This window comes from Poecile atricapillus, chromosome 1 (assembly GCF_030490865.1).
Source record: "Poecile atricapillus isolate bPoeAtr1 chromosome 1, bPoeAtr1.hap1, whole genome shotgun sequence".
In the NCBI taxonomy this organism is placed as follows: Eukaryota; Metazoa; Chordata; class Aves; order Passeriformes; family Paridae; genus Poecile; species Poecile atricapillus.
The window spans coordinates 703,401-719,442 of record NC_081249.1 but is presented as its reverse complement, the minus strand read 5'-3'; the positions used below and the strand labels follow the sequence as shown (position 1 = coordinate 719,442).

The 16,042-nt window shown below is 58.2% G+C and overlaps 2 protein-coding genes across 2 annotated transcripts; both read right to left on the bottom strand.

Annotated features, from left to right (window-relative positions):
* Positions 1-6,368: 6,368 nt before the first annotated feature.
* On the bottom strand, positions 6,369-8,350 carry LOC131588058 (olfactory receptor 52K2-like). The gene is given in 5 exon segments (XM_058856586.1): positions 6,369-6,730; positions 6,733-6,911; positions 7,646-7,789; positions 7,964-8,158; positions 8,160-8,350. Coding segments are annotated over 5 exon segments (1,071 nt in total).
* A 2,195-nt stretch (positions 8,351-10,545) lies between these two features.
* On the bottom strand, positions 10,546-15,822 carry LOC131588416 (olfactory receptor 52I2-like). The gene is given in 2 exon segments (XM_058857290.1): positions 10,546-13,079; positions 15,797-15,822. A coding segment is annotated over 1 exon segment (942 nt). The 5' UTR covers positions 12,541-13,079; positions 15,797-15,822; the 3' UTR covers positions 10,546-11,598.
* Between the last annotated feature and the right edge of the window lie 220 nt (positions 15,823-16,042).

The following is a 16,042-nucleotide window of genomic DNA, read 5'->3' as shown; positions in this document are numbered from 1 at the left end:
GGTGTCACACGGTGGATTTTGGGCTCTGCCCCATTGTCAAGGTCACCTGAAATCCCTCCTGCTCCAGGCTGAGAGCAGCCCTTGGCTGGCTCCTGGGCCCAGCTTTCTCCCCTCACTGAAGCTGTGCGCTCTGGCCAGGGATTCTCCTGGAGCCCTGATTTGGAGCTGGGAGATCTCTGACTTTTTTCCTTGTCTTTTGTCTCCGTGTGTTTGATGCTTCTTAATTTATGGCAGCGAAGCCTAACGGAGATCCTTAACTCTGCAGCCGCAATGCAGCAGGAAAACAAGGAGCTCTCCCCCACTCCCAGGCCCTTTCCCATCTATTTTCCTATTTTAAAAATTGCAATTTTTTATGCATCACTCCATGGTCCTCCCAACTTTCTGCAGACACTTAGAAATATCAGCTGGCAAATACAGGAAGGTGCTCCCAGACCTCCCTGTCTGCACAGAACTCACTTGTGTTCCATAAAAAATGAGGCTGTTATGCCGGGGGAAGATAGGAAGGTACTAACTCCCTGGAGTCCTTGCATTGCCCAGGATTTTTTTTCCCCACAAGCATTGAAGTTAAACTCAGTAAAAGCAGAAAATACTGCTGAGCAGCTCTTTGGGTTTAACATTCATTGTTAAGACCTCATCCCCACGCACAGCAGCACCTGGAGGTTGGAGATGTGGAGCTGCTCATTCATTTCAGCCCAGGCTCAGACGCCTGGCAGGAATTAATTGCTGGAAGGTTTGGAATGGCTTTGAGGAGGCTGAGGGAGAGCTGGGGGCTGCTCCTGGGCTCGGGGGGGATATCCCTGCAAACCTGGCTGCCAGGAAAGGTGTGAATCGCTTCAGAGATGGCCAAGGTCTCCCCCAGGGCCCCCCAGAGTTGGGGTGCAGCGGTCTGAGGAGGAGGAGGAGAGCCCCTTGCTGGGTCTCTGCTCACCCAAAGCTGTGCTGCAGCGAGGGGATGGGGGAATTGCCGGGTTTGGATCCAGGACCTGCAGAAAACAGGACAGGATGGAACCTGGAGACACCAACCCAAGCCTTGTGCCACTCTGATTTACTGGGTGAGTCACAGGGGAGCACGAGCTGGGGAAAAACCAGCCCTGATTTGGCAGGGGGTTGGTAAGCACAGACACATTACACACAGAGGGTGCTCAGGGTTAGTCAGGCTGAGAGCTAATTATGACATTAATATCATTAGGAAAAAAGAGCCAAAGTCCCTAGGGAAAATTGCTGGCTGCAGGGGGAGGGCTCAAGTAAAATAACCCAACCAAAGGTACTGTGGAAATAATGAAATACTTAAAAATTGACATAAACCAGAGCAAATACTCTGATTAAGGGCTGGAAGAGGTGGAACTGCTGCAGAGGAAGGGGGGTCTGGGTGAGTGTTGTGGTTGAGAGGTTGGGCAGCCCAGCATCAGCAGCACGGGCAGAAGCAGCTTTAGATCCTTTGGGGACAGCGTGACAGCGGCTGTGGCCTTTGGCTTTGGAGCAGCTCCCATCTCTCTTGGTGCTCAAACTGGAGGAGAAGGAGCTGGCACAAGGTCTGGGAACTGGGACGTGCCAGTGCTGCACCAGCGCTGGGTAACGGGGGTCCCTCACCATGGTGACAGTGCCAGGGACATCGGTGCCCGCCGGTGTGGCCACACGGCCAGGCTGTGGTGCCAAACAAACCCCAAGGTCAGGGCATTTGGGAAAAGTGCCAGTCTAGAGGTGCTTGGGTTTGCCCTGGCAGCACAGGGAGGGTCTCAAGCCCCGATCAGAACCCCCAGTTTAGGGAGTTCGTCCCTTGGCTTTGCGCTCCAGCTCCAAGTGCTGCAGCCTCAGCCCCTGAGAGGAAACATCAAAATGGGAAAGAAGCAGAGGTTGTGTCCTCTGGCTGGATCCTCCTGGAGAGCTCTGCCACCACCCAGGGATGTTCAGGTGAAGAGGTTTTCCCTGGCCCAAAGGTCTCTTGTCCTCTGCTGTCTGCTTCATGCTGGGTTTGACAGCATCTCCCAGTTTGGGTGTCAGGCTCGGGTGCTTTTTCCACTCTGTCACCTCCACCAAATTGTGGTTTTCCCCTGCAATCCTCGTGGTTTCCCCCAGTGTCTCTGTTTCTGCTCCCACCACAGCTCTGAGCAGGCTGGACAGCCCTGCATTCCCAGCTCCCAGCATGTGGCACCTTCAGGGAATGGCTCCTGACTGACACTCGCAATCTGAATTCCTGCGAGCTCACTCTGGGTTTCCATGGAAGCTGAGGCTGCTCCCGCAGCTGAGTGTGGAGCACACGGGATCCCTGAGAGCCTCAGCAGCTGGGAAAAGCACAGCATGGAGCATTGATCCAGCTTTGCCTCCTGCCATGGGGTCCCTGGGATCATCACCAGAGGGTGGGAGACTCCAAAGGCTCCGTCACACGGGCAGGGCCCCCTGGGGCTCATCCTGGCCAGAGCTGTGAACAGCCAGGAGCAAAGTGACTCAAACAGCGCCAGAAAGCTCCTGGACACCGGTCCCGACCGTTTCCATCCAGGGAGTGTCCCTAAGCCAGTCCCAGCTGGGCACAGGGACCTGCACAGCTGAGCCACAGCCCCGACCCCACCTGACTGAAGGCCAAGAGAGCTCAGTGGGTCCCCTGAGGCTGGGAGAGCTGGGGGTGCCCAGCTGGAGAGGAGAAGCTCCAGGGAGAGCTCAGAGCCCCTTGCAGGGCCTGAAGGGGCTCCAGGAGAGCTGGAGAGAGACAATTGCCAAGGGCTGCAGGAATTGCCAGGAGCCAGGGAATGGCTGCCAGTGGCAGAGGGCAGGGCTGGATCTTGGGATCTTGGGCAAGAATTGTTCCCTGGCAGGGTGGGCAGGGGCTGGGATGGAATTGCCAGAGCAGCTGGGGCTGCCCCTGGATCTCTGGCAGTGCCCAAGGCCAGGCTGGACATTGGGAGCAGCTGGGACAGTGGGAGGTGTCCCTGCCATGGCTGGGGTGGCACTGGGTGGGATTTAGGGTCTGTCCAAGCCAAACCCTGCTGTGATTCCATGATTCTGACTCGGGTCAGAGCAGGTCAATCCCACGCTCAGGGCTGTTCCCAGGGCAGTGTCAGAGCTGTCCTCAGGCAGGTCCTGGTTGTGAAGCCCAGCCTGAAACCCCATCGGGTGCTGAAGGTGCTGCCCATGCCCCGAGAGCGGGGACACGGTGGCAGTCCAGGGTGGTGACAGGGGTGGCAGGGGAGTGGCACAGGGAGACAGGGGATGGCAGTGCGGGGCGGTGGCAGGGAGGTGACAGGGAGGTGACAGGGAGGTGACAGGGAGGTGGTGGCACTGCAGCGAGGTGGCAGTGCTGGCTGCTGGCCGGGACGGGCCCCCTGCGAGCCACACTTGGTGCCATCCCCGCTGTCACCGCCGGGCTCCCAGGGCAGCCTGGCCCGGCCACTGCTCGCCCTCGGCACAGGGAAGAGGTTGGGAGAGGCAGCGATTTATCGTGCTCCTTTCAGAGAGCCTGGCAGCGCCAGCGTCTTCATCATCGGCATCGTCATCGTCATTATCGGCATCATCATCATTGTCATCGTCATCAGCAGCAGCACCAGCACCAGCATTGTCATCGTCTTCATCATCATCATCATTGTCATCGTCATCATCATCATTATCATTGTCATCATCATCATCATCATCATCATCGTCATCGTCACCATCAGCAGCAGCAGCAGCATCGGGGCAGGGTGACCTCCTGGTTCTGTGGTCACCCATCAGCAGAGAGTGACACCACCGAGCTCATCCGGCCCGAACCGAGCTCAGCCAGACCGAACCGAGCTCAGCAGGACCGAACCGAGCTCAGCCTGACCAAACCGAGCTCAGCCGGCCCAAACCGAGCTCAGCCTGACCGAACCGAGCTCAGCCGGCCCAAACCGAGCTCAGCCGAACCGAACCGAGCTCAGCCGAACCGAACCGAGCTCAGCCGGACCGAACCGAGCTCAGCCGAACCGAACCGAGCCCAGCCGAACCGAACCGAACTCAGCCGAACCGAACCGAGCTCAGCCCGCCCCAGGGACCCGCTGTCCCGGATCCTCCCTCGCCCCCCGGGGATCCGCGGTGTCCCCTCCGGTCCCTGTGACTCACCTCCCGCCCCGGGCTGTCCAACTACTCCAACTCCAAAGCCATTGAAGTTTGTTTATTGTGGTTTTTCCACCAGGGTTCCTCCAGGGAGAGTCCAATTAGCGCTAACGAGCGGGCTGGTAATTACAGCCCCGGCCCCCGGAGCGCTGAGCGCTGCTCGCTGCGGCCCCCCGCCGCTGCCCAGGGGCCAATTAACGGGGCCAATTAGCGCCTTTGTCACCGGCGATGCTCCCTGGGGACTTTCCATCAGCGCCTGTGCCGGTGACGGTCCCCGAGTCCGCGGGTCACGGCAGGAGCCGCTCCCCGATCTCAGACAAACCTCGCCCGGTAATGAGCTCCTTCCCACCCCTCGGGGCTCGGGGACACCTCTGTCCCCTGTCCCCTCTCCAGAGGAGGCGGCTTGGGCTGTTTGTGCCTCGCTGTCCCTCGGTGCCCGTGCCGGGCTGGCCCTGGGCACCCCAGCCCCTCCTGCTGCCCGAGCTTGCTCCATCCCAGCGGATCCCTGAGCATCTCTGCGGATCCCCGGGCCCGCGGGGCTGCTCCTGCTGCCGAGAGCTGGAGCCAAGCAGAAACTTTCCTGTAAAAGTCAAAGTCACCCTCCCCGAGCCCAGCCCAGAGCTGAGGCAGTTTTAGGGTCTGAAAATGCCAGGGTGAAATGGAGAACCTGTGCCAGTGGCAGCTGCGGCCCCCAGCAGCAGAGCTGGAGTTTGGGTGGTACCAAACAGGACCTTTGTGCTGCAGGTCCCAGAAGGTCCGGGCAGGAGGATGGGGGAGCCGGCTCTGTGCCCAGCCTGGGTCCCAGGCAGCCAGAGCTGGATTTGCTGAAGCCCTGGAATTTGTCTCTGCTCACCCAGCTCCTCCCTCCATCCACAGCTGGCTCTGGGTGGTCACTGTGCTCGAGGGGCTTGTCCCAGCACTGCCCGGGGAGCTGCAGCCAAAGCAGAGCCCCCAGCCAAGGGGCTGCCAGCACCTGGGACAGTGGGAGGTGTCCCTGCCCATGGCAGGGTGGCACTGGATGAGCTTTAAGGTCCCTTCCAGCCCAAACCTTCTGTGACTCCATGATCCTGAGGTGCCGTGGTGGTTCAGGGATGCTGACATTGCAAAGGCTTTGCAACTCTGCCCCCAGCTGTGGAGGGAGCAGAGACCCTTCCGTGCATGGCCAGGACTGGGGTCACTTTTGGGGACACCACTGTCCCCACCCCGCCCCTGCAGGGACCCCGTGTCCCCCCACCCATCCCAACAGCCAGCGGGCACCCACCCCCCCAGTACCTGCAGGGGTGAGCTCTTGTTTGAACACTTCACCCAAGCGAGATTCAAAACGAGCAAGTGAGCCCTGGCTCAGAGAATCGTCCTGAGGCACAGCTGGGACCATCCTGAGGCACAGCTGGAATCGTCCTGAGGCACAGCTGGAATCGTCCTGAGGCACAGCTGGAATCATCCTGAGGCACAGCTGGAATCGTCCTGAGGCACAGCTGGAATCATCCTGAGGCACAGCTGGAACCATCCTGAGGCACAGCTGGAGCTGTCCTGAGGCACAGCTGGAACCGTCCTGAGGCACAGCTGGAATCATCCTGAGGCGCAGCTGGAATCGTCCTGAGGCACAGCTGGAATCATCCTGAGGCACAGCTGGAACCATCCTGAGGCACAGCTGGAACCATCCTGAGGCACAGCTGAAACCATCCTGAGGCACAGCTGGAACCATCCTGAGGCACAGCTGGAACCATCCTGAGGCACAGCTGGAATCATCCTGAGGCGCAGCTGGAACCATCCTGAGGCACAGCTGGAGCTGTCCTGAGGCACAGCTGGAACCGTCCTGAGGCACAGCTGGAATCATCCTGAGGCGCAGCTGGAGCTGTCCTGAGGCACAGCTGGAGCTGTCCTGAGGCACAGCTGGAATCATCCTGAGGCACAGCTGGAACCATCCTGAGGCACAGCTGGAGCTGTCCTGAGGCACAGCTGGAATCATCCTGAGGCGCAGCTGGAACCATCCTGAGGCACAGCTGGAGCTGTCCTGAGGCACAGCTGGAATCATCCTGAGGCTCAGCTGGAACCGTCCTGAGGCACAGCTGGAACTGTCCTGAGGCTCAGCTGGAACCATCCTGAGGCTCAGCTGGAACCATCCTGAGGCACAGCTGGAACGGTCCTGAGGCACAGCTGGAACTGTCCTGAGGAACAGCTGGAATCATCCTGAGGCACAGCTGGAGCTGTCCTGAGGCACAGCTGGAATTCCATGATTTCCAAGTGGTATCTTGGAAGGGAGCAGTGCCCTGGCCAAAGGAGCAGTTGCCCAGACCCACCCTCCCTCACCTGTTGGTTTCCTGTGATTCGGCTGTCGCCGTGTCAGCGTCAGGCATCTGCTCTGGGTTCCCTTTCTGGAGACAGAGCTGGACCTTCCTGGGGGACAATTCACTGCACTCAGCTTCACACCTGTTCTGGGATGGGAGAGATCTTCTTCTGTCTCTCAGAATCTGAGCCACCTTTAGCAGCTCGTGAGCTCGTGGCTCCTGCCCCAGCAGTTTGCAGATTCCTTCCTGGATCTGCTTCACCTTTATGCCATAAACGAGGGCGTTGAGCATGGGAGGGACCGTCAGACAGGAATTGGCCCCCAGCACTTGGACGTGGGGTGCCAGGCTGGGTGTGAACATCTGCAGGTACATGGAGAGGAGCCTGACTTGGTAAAGACCAGGATGATGAAAATGTGGGAGCAGCAGGTCCCGAGGGCCTTGAGCCGAGCGCTGTGGGGCAGCAGCCCCAGCACAGAGCTGAGGATCCAGCAGTGGGAGAGGGTGATGAGGGCACAGTCGGTCCCCTCGAGCAGCGTGGCCGTGCTGGGGCTGTAGCGGTGGCTGTAGCGTCGGCGCAGGCCAGCCCCAGCATGGAGCAGGAGTGAGGGATCAGCAGTGAGGGATCAGCCAGGCCAGCCCCAGCCCCAGCCCCAGCACAGAGCAGGAGTGAGGGATCAGCAGTGAGGGATCAGCAGTGAGGGATCAGCAGTGAGGGATCAGCCAGCTCCAGCACGGAGCAGGAGTGAGGGATCAGCAGTGAGGGATCAGCAGTGAGGGATCAGCAGTGAGGGATCAGCCAGCCCCAGCACAGAGCAGGAGTGAGGGATCAGCAGTGAGGGATCAGCCAGGCCAGCCCCAGCCCCAGCCCCAGCACAGAGCAGGAGTGAGGGATCAGCAGTGAGGGATCAGCCAGGCCAGCCCCAGCCCCAGCCCCAGCACGGAGCAGGAGTGAGGGATCAGCAGTGAGGGATCAGCAGTGAGGGGTCAGCAGTGAGGGGTCAGCCAGGCCAGCCCCAGCCCCAGCCCCAGCACAGAGCAGGAGTGAGGGATCAGCAGTGAGGGATCAGCAGTGAGGGGTCAGCAGTGAGGGGTCAGCAGTGAGGGATCAGCAGTGAGGGGTCAGCAGTGAGGGGTCAGCAGTGAGGGATCAGCAGTGAGGGATCAGCAGTGAGAGATCAGCCAGGCCAGCCCCAGCCCCAGCACGGCCGTGTGCTCGCAGCAGTGAGGGATCAGCAGTGAGGGATCAGCAGTGAGGGAGCAGCAGTGAGGGAGCAGCAGTGAGGGATCAGCAGTGAGGGATCAGCAGTGAGGGCAGGCTGCTGAGGAGGCACATCAGGGGGATCATGATGCCAGCTGCCCCGGCCAGGGACACCAATCCTGCCTGCACAGCCCTCGAGCAGCTCAGGATGGAGCTGTACCTCAGTGGGTGGCAGATGGCTCTCGGGCAGCTCAGGATGGAGCCATACCACAGCGGATGGCAGATGGCTCTCGGGCAGGTCAGGATGGAGCTGTACCACAGTGGGTGGCAGATGGCTCTCGGGCAGCTCAGGATGGAGCTGTACCTCAGTGGGTGGCAGATGGCTCTTGGGCAGCTCAGGATGGAGCTGTACCACAGCGGGCATCAGATGGCCACATAGCAGCCCAAGGACGTGGCCAGGAACAGCCCTGAGTCCACTGCGGTGAATGTGTGGGTGAAGAACATCTGGATGAAGCAGGCCTCAAGGCCAATCTCCCTCAAATCCAACCAGAACAGGCCCAGCATCTTGGGAATGAGGGCAGTGGAGAGGATGAGGTCGATGATGGCCAATGAAACAGAACATGGGCTCGTGCAGGTTTCTGGCCAGCACCACGGCCAGGAGCACCAGGAGGTTTCCCAGCACGGCCATGATGTAGCTGATGCAGAATGGGATGGAAATCCACCTGTGGAAAGCTTCCAGGTCGGGGATGCCCGTCAGGAGGAAAGATGGAGGGTTGGTGTTGGATGGACTGGGGGCTGACATGGCACAGGTGTCCTTGTCCCCTGCTGCAGCTCCCTGTAACAGTGACAGGAAGGTTGGGATTTGGGCTACCATCAGTGTGACCACAGTGCCCATGGCATCAGGGAACTTTTTTCTGTTTCTTTGGGGAGAAGTTCTCAGAACCTCTTACTTGCAGTCAGGCTTTGAACGGGTGCTGCCATCAGCACATCCCAGAGGACTCAGAATCACAGAATGTCCTGAGGGAAGGGACCCCAGGGATCCCCCAGTGCCACCCTGCCCTGCCCAGACCCCCCAACAAGCCCAGCCTGGGCATCCCTGGATGCTCCTGGAGCTCTGGCAGCCTCGGGGCCGTGCCCATTCCCTGGGGAGCCTGGGCAGTGCCAGCAGCCTCTGGGGAAAGAAGAGCCTTGCCCTAAAAGCCAACCTAAATCCCTGCTGGGCCAGCTGCAGCCGCTCCCTGCTGCTGTCCCTGTGGCAGGAGCAGAGCCCGGAGCTGTCCCTGCGCTGCCCCTCGGGAGGATGTTGAAGACTCCCGTGAGGTTTCCCCTCAGACTCTTCTCCTCCAGCCTTTGCTATGTCCATGCCCATCTACAGGCTGGCACCACGGTGTCCTGCCCTGCTGTGGCTTCCTGCCACTGTTGCCACTCTCAGTGGGCAGAAATGTGGCATAATCCCAGAATCACAGAATTCTTTTGGTTGGTAAACACCTTTAAGACATCAGGTCCAACCTTAACCCAGAACTGCTGAGGCCACTGAGGACCTCTGGCTCTTTGGCCGCTGCCCAACCTTCAGAAGCATTTCTGTGGCAGAGCTCAAGGGAGTCCTGCCTCCTGCTCAGAGAGAGGGCTGGGCACGTCCAGGTGCCACAGGCTCATCCTGATGTTCCTTTGGGCCGTGCAGAAGCTGCAGTGAAACCAGGCTGAGACAAAGTGCAGGCAGAGCTCCCTGCTGTGGCCCGACCCCGAGGGACACGGGCACCCCTGGCAGCTCTGGCTGGGAGTCCCAGCCATGGGGAGCCCAGTTAAAATGGTTCTGCTCCTGCTCCACACTCACCCACGTGTGGGACTGAAGGCCAAACTCTGCAGAGCAGGTTCTGTCAAACCTCCTGCAGTTACACCAAATTTACAGGATTTACTAAATGATGCTTGCCTGGAGGAAATTGGTCTGTCCAGGTTTGTGGGTCTGGAAGAAATGGCACTGTCCAGGCTGGGGGGCACGCAGAGATGGAGGAGAATGTCCATCCACAGACCAACACACAATTCTGATCCCCCTCAGGGTTATAACCTCTGCTTGTCCTCCTCTTTAACACCACCTGTCTGCTCCTCCTGGCCCTGCCATCCTTCTCCTGCCTTCTCTTGGCCAGAGAACCCTTATGGCAGAGCTCTTGAGAAACTAAAAGATATAAAATGAACACAAACTAAAGGCCCAGAGCACTGCAGTTTCCCATCTCCACTCACCAGTTCCAGTATCTCCCTTACTGAGGCTTTTCTGCACATTGCCAAGATTCTGTGACCTGTGAGAGCTGGAAGCTGTTGAGAAGTCAGATAAAAGCAGACAAAGGCCTCTGTCCTCTGCATGGAGGAGGAAGGTCCCGGCCTCCGTGAGAGAAAGAAAATCAGAGAACTTTATTTCTTAATGTCATTTATTTGACTGGCAGCCTTGAACGATGTCAAACACCCTCTGCTAAGATATGAAACAAACACAGCAGCTGGCTTGGATCATTTACAGACGGGAGAAGCATCTCCAGGGGTCTTTGGTGGGCTCTGCCCAACTTCCAGGAGCCCCAGCAGGGTGGGCAGTGCCCGGGATGTTCCCTGGGGAGAAGGGACACTGATGTGATCAGCTGCACTTGCCACCCTGAGCCAGAGCCCAGCACAAAACCCAGGAACTCAACAGGTGATTTGGTCAGTAGAGAATGAAAGGATTGGAATCAAATTAAATTCCAGCAGTCAATGCAGGAAACAGCTGCTGCCAAACAAACCCAGTTCTGTTTTGTGCCGAGGGAAAGGTTTTGTCAGCGGGGTGCGAGCCACAGGGGCACCCGAGGGAGAGCTGCCTCTGCCCCGCTGCTCTCAGTGAGGAGCTGCCACAGGGACACTCCTGGGAAATACCAGATGATTCACAGACCTCGAAATGAAGCTGTCAGAACCATCATAAAATCACAGAACCTACTGGTTTGTGTTGGGAGGGACCTCAGAGCCCACCCAGTGCCATGGCAGGGACACCTCCCACTGTCCCAGCTGCTCCCAATGTCCAGCCTGGCCTTGGGCACTGCCAGGGATCCAGGGGCAGCCCCAGCTGCTCTGGGCAGGGTTGTTGCATCGTGGAAGCTCTCAGACATCACCAGGCTGCTCCAAGCCACCCAGAAGAGGTCAGAGGGATGAACTGTGATGCACCCAGCTCTTGCGTTGCCATGATTTTGGGGGTGACCTGTGGAGCTCTGCCCCAGATGTGTCTGGACACCCCGTGTTTGATGATTTCCTTTGGGATCCTTGCATTAATCACAGTCATTAAGTTTGGAAAAACCCTCCCAGGCCATCAAACCCAGCCATTCCCCCAGCACTGCCATCCCACCACTAACACATGTCCCCACATGCCACATCCACACACTGCCTGGACTTCCAGGAATGGTAATTCCAGCACTTCCCTGGGCAGCCTGTGCCAGTGCCGGAGCAGCCGGTGGATACAGCCCCATCCCTCCACTCCTCTTCCACCCTCACAGCCAGCTGGGTGTCTTCCACCCTTGGTGATTCTGTGACTCTGCAGGGACAGAGGGCTTTGGAGGGTTCAGTTTTGAGTGTGCTCAGTTTCCACCAACACCCAGAAACCTGGAAAAGCTGTTTGGGGCTCAGCCACAATCCATGATCCTCTCAGTCTCTTAGGCAAGAGGGGCCCAGAGAGGAGAACCTCTGGGATAGCCCAGGGGGGCTAAAGAAGACAACACAGAAGAAATCTCTCCACCTGGATCAGGATCTGTGCATTGACACAGATGTGCCTGGAGTCCTGAAATTATCACAGGGCTGTTCCTGGCACTGGGAACATCTCTAAACTCAAAGGTGGGTTCTTGCTGCTCCTACCACCTGGAGAGGAGGAAGGGGAAGAAGGCCTGGAGTGTGCTCTTGCTCCCAGTCCCAAATACCCTCGTTATGGAGCAGGGGTTCATTAAAGCTCATTAAAGTTCATTAAAGTCTCCCGGCCCCTGTCACCTCCCGCACTCCCTGGGCTGCCTTGGCAGAGACGAACACGCCTGGAGAGCCACAGACCCTGCATCAGGCACAAACCCTCCTGGCTGAGAGCACTCTGAGCAGGGCCCGGCGGATCTGCCGGCTCCTGCCGCTGTACACCAGGGGGTTGAGCGTGGCGGGCAGGGCCAGCTACAGGTCGGCCAGCAGGACCCGCGTGCCCGCGGCCACGGCGCCGGGGAAGCGCTGGCAGTAGATGGACACGATCCCGGGGACGTAGAACAGCAGCACCACGCAGAGGTGGCACCCACAGGTGCTCAGGGCCTTCCAGCCGGGCTCCTTCCCCAGGACAGCGCTGAGGATCATCCCGTAGGACACGGCGATGAAGGCCAGGTCCGTCCCCACTATCAGGGAGGACCAGGCCACGCTGTAGGGGCCGCTGGGCCCGGGGCCGGCGCAGGCCAGGCTGGCCACGGCCAGGTGCTCGCAGTAGGAGTGGGGCACCAGGCGGGAGCCGCAGTAGGGCAGGGACGTCACCAGCGCCATCAGGGGCACCGTGCACAGGAGAGCCCTCAGCACGATGGCCAGGCCCAGCTGGACAATGGCTCGGCCGGTCAGGATGGAGCGGTACCGCAGAGGGTGACAGACGGCAAGGTAGCGGTCAATGGCCATGGCCAGGAGCACTCCCGACTCCCCGGCTGTCGTGGAGTGCACCAGGAACACCTGCACAAAGCAGGCCACTGAGCCAATCTCGGCAGAGCCCAGCCAGAGGACGCTCAGCATCCTGGGGATGACAGATGTGACCATGGCCACGTCGATGACCGCCAGCATGCCCAGCAAGCAATGGCTGGGGGCCCGCAGGGCCTTGTCCAGCCCCAGGACCAGCAAAACCGCCCCATTTCCTACCATGGAGACGATGTAGGCTGAGCAGAAAAGGATGCCCAGGCTGGTGGAGAAAGCTTCCAGGCCAGGGACACCCACCAGGATGAAGGAGGAGGAGGAGCTCCTGTTGAAGGGATCAGAAGCCATTCAGGAGAGTCTTCATTTATGTTTAAATACATACACCAGGTTTTGAGTCCTGAGGTACCAGGGGATGAGATGGGGACTCTGCTCCAGTGCAAGAGCCAGATCAGGAATCCACATTATTATTAGAATTATTATTAGCATATCACCCCTTCTTCGTGGAAAGGGAGCTCAGGCCTTGGCAGGGGCTGCCCAGGGAGCTTTGCAGTGCCCATCCCTGGAGGTGCCCAAGGAAGGGCTGGACGTGGCACTCAGGGCTCTGCCCTGGGGACAAGGTGGGCATCGGGCACAGCTGGGACTCCATGGGCTGGGAGGGCTTTTCCAGCACCAGGATCCTGGGATTCTGTGAGCACCAGCTAGGGGGAATGGATCAGAAATGCAGAATAAAAGGGGTTGTTGTGGCTGGGAAGTTCCTATGAGGGGAAGAAGCTGATGTTTCAGGTTGTGCCACCAGGGATAACCAAGGGACTTTCAGTCTGTTGCTTGTGAAGGGTTTGTTCCTTTGTTGGTTGCTTGCCAGGGCTCAGCTGACATCCTGAAATGAGCTGCAAGAGGAGAGAACAAGGACAGCAAGGTCAGCTTCCAGCCCTGGCTTCCCTCAATGGGCCCAACACAGGAAATTCCTCCAAATTTGTAGAGCAAAACAGTGCTCTGGGAAATTAAATGTGATCATGAAATTCCCTTTTGCTGCTCTGTCTTCCTTGTGTCATCCACCCATGATAGAAGCCCACAAAGGCAGGCAGGAAGAGCAAAATACCAATTTCTGAGGGTTTATTCAGATGGGAGAAGCTTGAAGGTAACACAGAGACTCCAGAGAACTGTCCTGGAGGGACAAGAAGAGTCTGAGTGTGGTGGGCAGGACCTACGCCTTGATTTGTGCTGAAAATGTTTCTCCCCAGAGAGCAGCAATGGCCGGGCAGTGCTGACACACCAGGTCCTGCTGACACACCAGATTCACCTGGGGATCATCCACCAGCAGCTTTCCAGTACAGAGCAAGCTGTCCCTGGCAAGGCACAGACTCACACAGCCTCAGCCCAAACACGTGGGAGTTCTCTTCCCTCCCCTCCCATCCCAGGCTGGCTCCTGGCTGCTGCTTCCATCCCTCCCCTCCACAGTCACAAACTCGAGGTTGAGCACATTTATTTTTCATCAGTATAAAAACCTGAGGTGGGAGAAGGAGACCCAGAGCACTTGGAGGATGAGCTCAGCAGGACTCTGCTCTCCCTCACGCCAGTGCAGGTGGAAACCACGCCATGTTCTGGGCTGCTCTGTCCCGTCTGAGCCCCACCTTGGGACATGAGATGTGCCTCTGCACCATCAGCACCTGCTGCCCAGAGGATTCCTGCTGTGAGAGCTGATGCTCCTGCACACGCTCTGAGCCTTTCCCTGGCCTGGAGCCCTGAATGAAACAGCGCTGTGGGGCTGTTCCTGCTGGAGCCCAAACCCAAATCACCTTGCTGGAGCCCCTCTCTGCATGGGCACCCCACCCACGGGGTCCCTGTCCCTGTGTTAGGAAGGAAAACCAGCGCTGTGTCCCCTCCAGCCCCTGGGAAAAGCAGGAAGAGCTGAGACTCGTCCTGTTCTACAGGGAAGGCAGGCACGGAAGGGTTAAAGCAGGCTGCTGGCACTTTGGGAATGGGATGCAATGTTCCCAGGCACTTGGATCCTCTGCTTTAGCCAAAATACCAAAGGGCCAGAGCTCACTGCCCCGGCTTTCCAGGCATTTGGCTTCCTTGACCCCAGAACAGTTTCATCTCTCCTCCAAGTCACTTTGAGTCCTGCCCATGACACAAACCAGGAGGTTTTTCAGCCTGGCTCCAGGCAGGGACACAAACCAGGAGGTTTTTCAGCCTGGCTCCAGGCAGGGACACAAACCAGGAGGTTTTTCAGCCTGGATCCAGGCAGGGACACAAACCAGGAGGTTTTTCAGCCTGGCTCAGTCATCGTTGTTGGCCCCATGGGGCCGAACACTGCAAAGCCAATATTGTGACAGCGCTGCCCAGATGATGGTGTTGATGATGGTTTATTGCTCAGAGGATTCTGTTTCCAGCCTGGCAGCTGTGATCCTGCAGCTGGCACAAGCCACTCCAGCAGGAAACATGTCTCGTGCGGGAATTGTTTGTTTGGAAAGGGCAAACTTGTCTGAGATCCTGTAATCCTGAGCTTGGGAAAAAACAGCTCCTCCCTCTCTGAGGTACTGGATCCTCTGGGCAGCAATTTCTGCACTTCATCCTGGGTAACAAAGTCCTCCAGGTTATTAAATAATGCTGCTCAGCCAGGCTCAGCTTTACTGGGTCCTTCTGGTTCACAGTGCTGCTCCAGCCTTATTTCCTTATTGCAGAATTCCAGACTGGTTTGGGTTGGGAGGGACCTCAGAGCCCACCCAGAGCCCCCCATCCATGGCAGGGACACCTCCCACTGTCCCAGCTGCTCCCCATGTCCAGCCTGGCCTTGGGCACTGCCAGGGATCCAGGGGCAGCCCCAGCTGCTCTGGCAATTCCATCCCAGCCCCTGCCCACCCTGCCAGGGAACAATTCCTGCCCAAGATCCCATCTAAACTGACTCTGCCTCAGGGAGGGTCACACACACACAGAGGTGTCCAGGATCAGGTCCCAGCCCATGAGAAGTGTCCCAGCTGGAGCTGCTGTCCCTTCAGGCTCAGGGGCACCTTCTGGCTCTGCACAGCTCCCTGGCAGGAGGGTGCAGCCAGGTGGCTTCGGGCTCTCCCACTGCTGTAACTCCAAACTCACCCCAGATCACCATCCCAGTGTTTTTATCTTGCTACAAGCCTGCATCTCACCAGAGCTCAGCACTTTCCCAACTGCCCATTCTCTTTGCCATCCCCAGGCGTGCACAAGCACGAGGGATGGACAGGAGCAGGGAATTGCAGGTCAGCCCAGGAGACAGGACTGGCAGATGTCACCCTGCGTGCCTGCAGCTTGTCTGAGCTGTGTTTAACCAAGGAACAGCCAGGTAATTAGCACTGCTGTAATTAACCTGAGACAGCCAGTGGTGGCTGCAGGTGTGTGACTGTGACCACAAAACTCACTAAATCTGGGATGTCTGGAGGTGATGAAGCAGCTCAGTAGCTCCATCAGAGCCAAAGCCCACTCAGATGCACTGGCACTGCTCGCTGGCAGCTTTTCTGGGTGGATTCTTTCACATTCCATCTTGGCTTGGCCATAGCTTGAACTCGGCTCAGAGCGTCCACTGCACTTAAAAACCCTGCCCCAACACCAGGTTAAAGTAAAAAATACATACCCAGGTTGGTGTGTGACCTGATCCTGCCTGCACCCACAACACCTGCAGGTCCTGCTCCTCTGCCACCAGCAACGCCTCAGCCTGCAAAAACACCTGCATGGAAAAGTTCAGGTGTCTTAAGGAAGCTGATCTCCCTAATCACTGCTGGGACTTCAGGGACTGAATCATCACGGGGGAGAAGCTGCTGCCTGGGAATAGCCAGGAAGAGAAATGATAAACAAATGCACTAATTCACTGTGTGGGTGA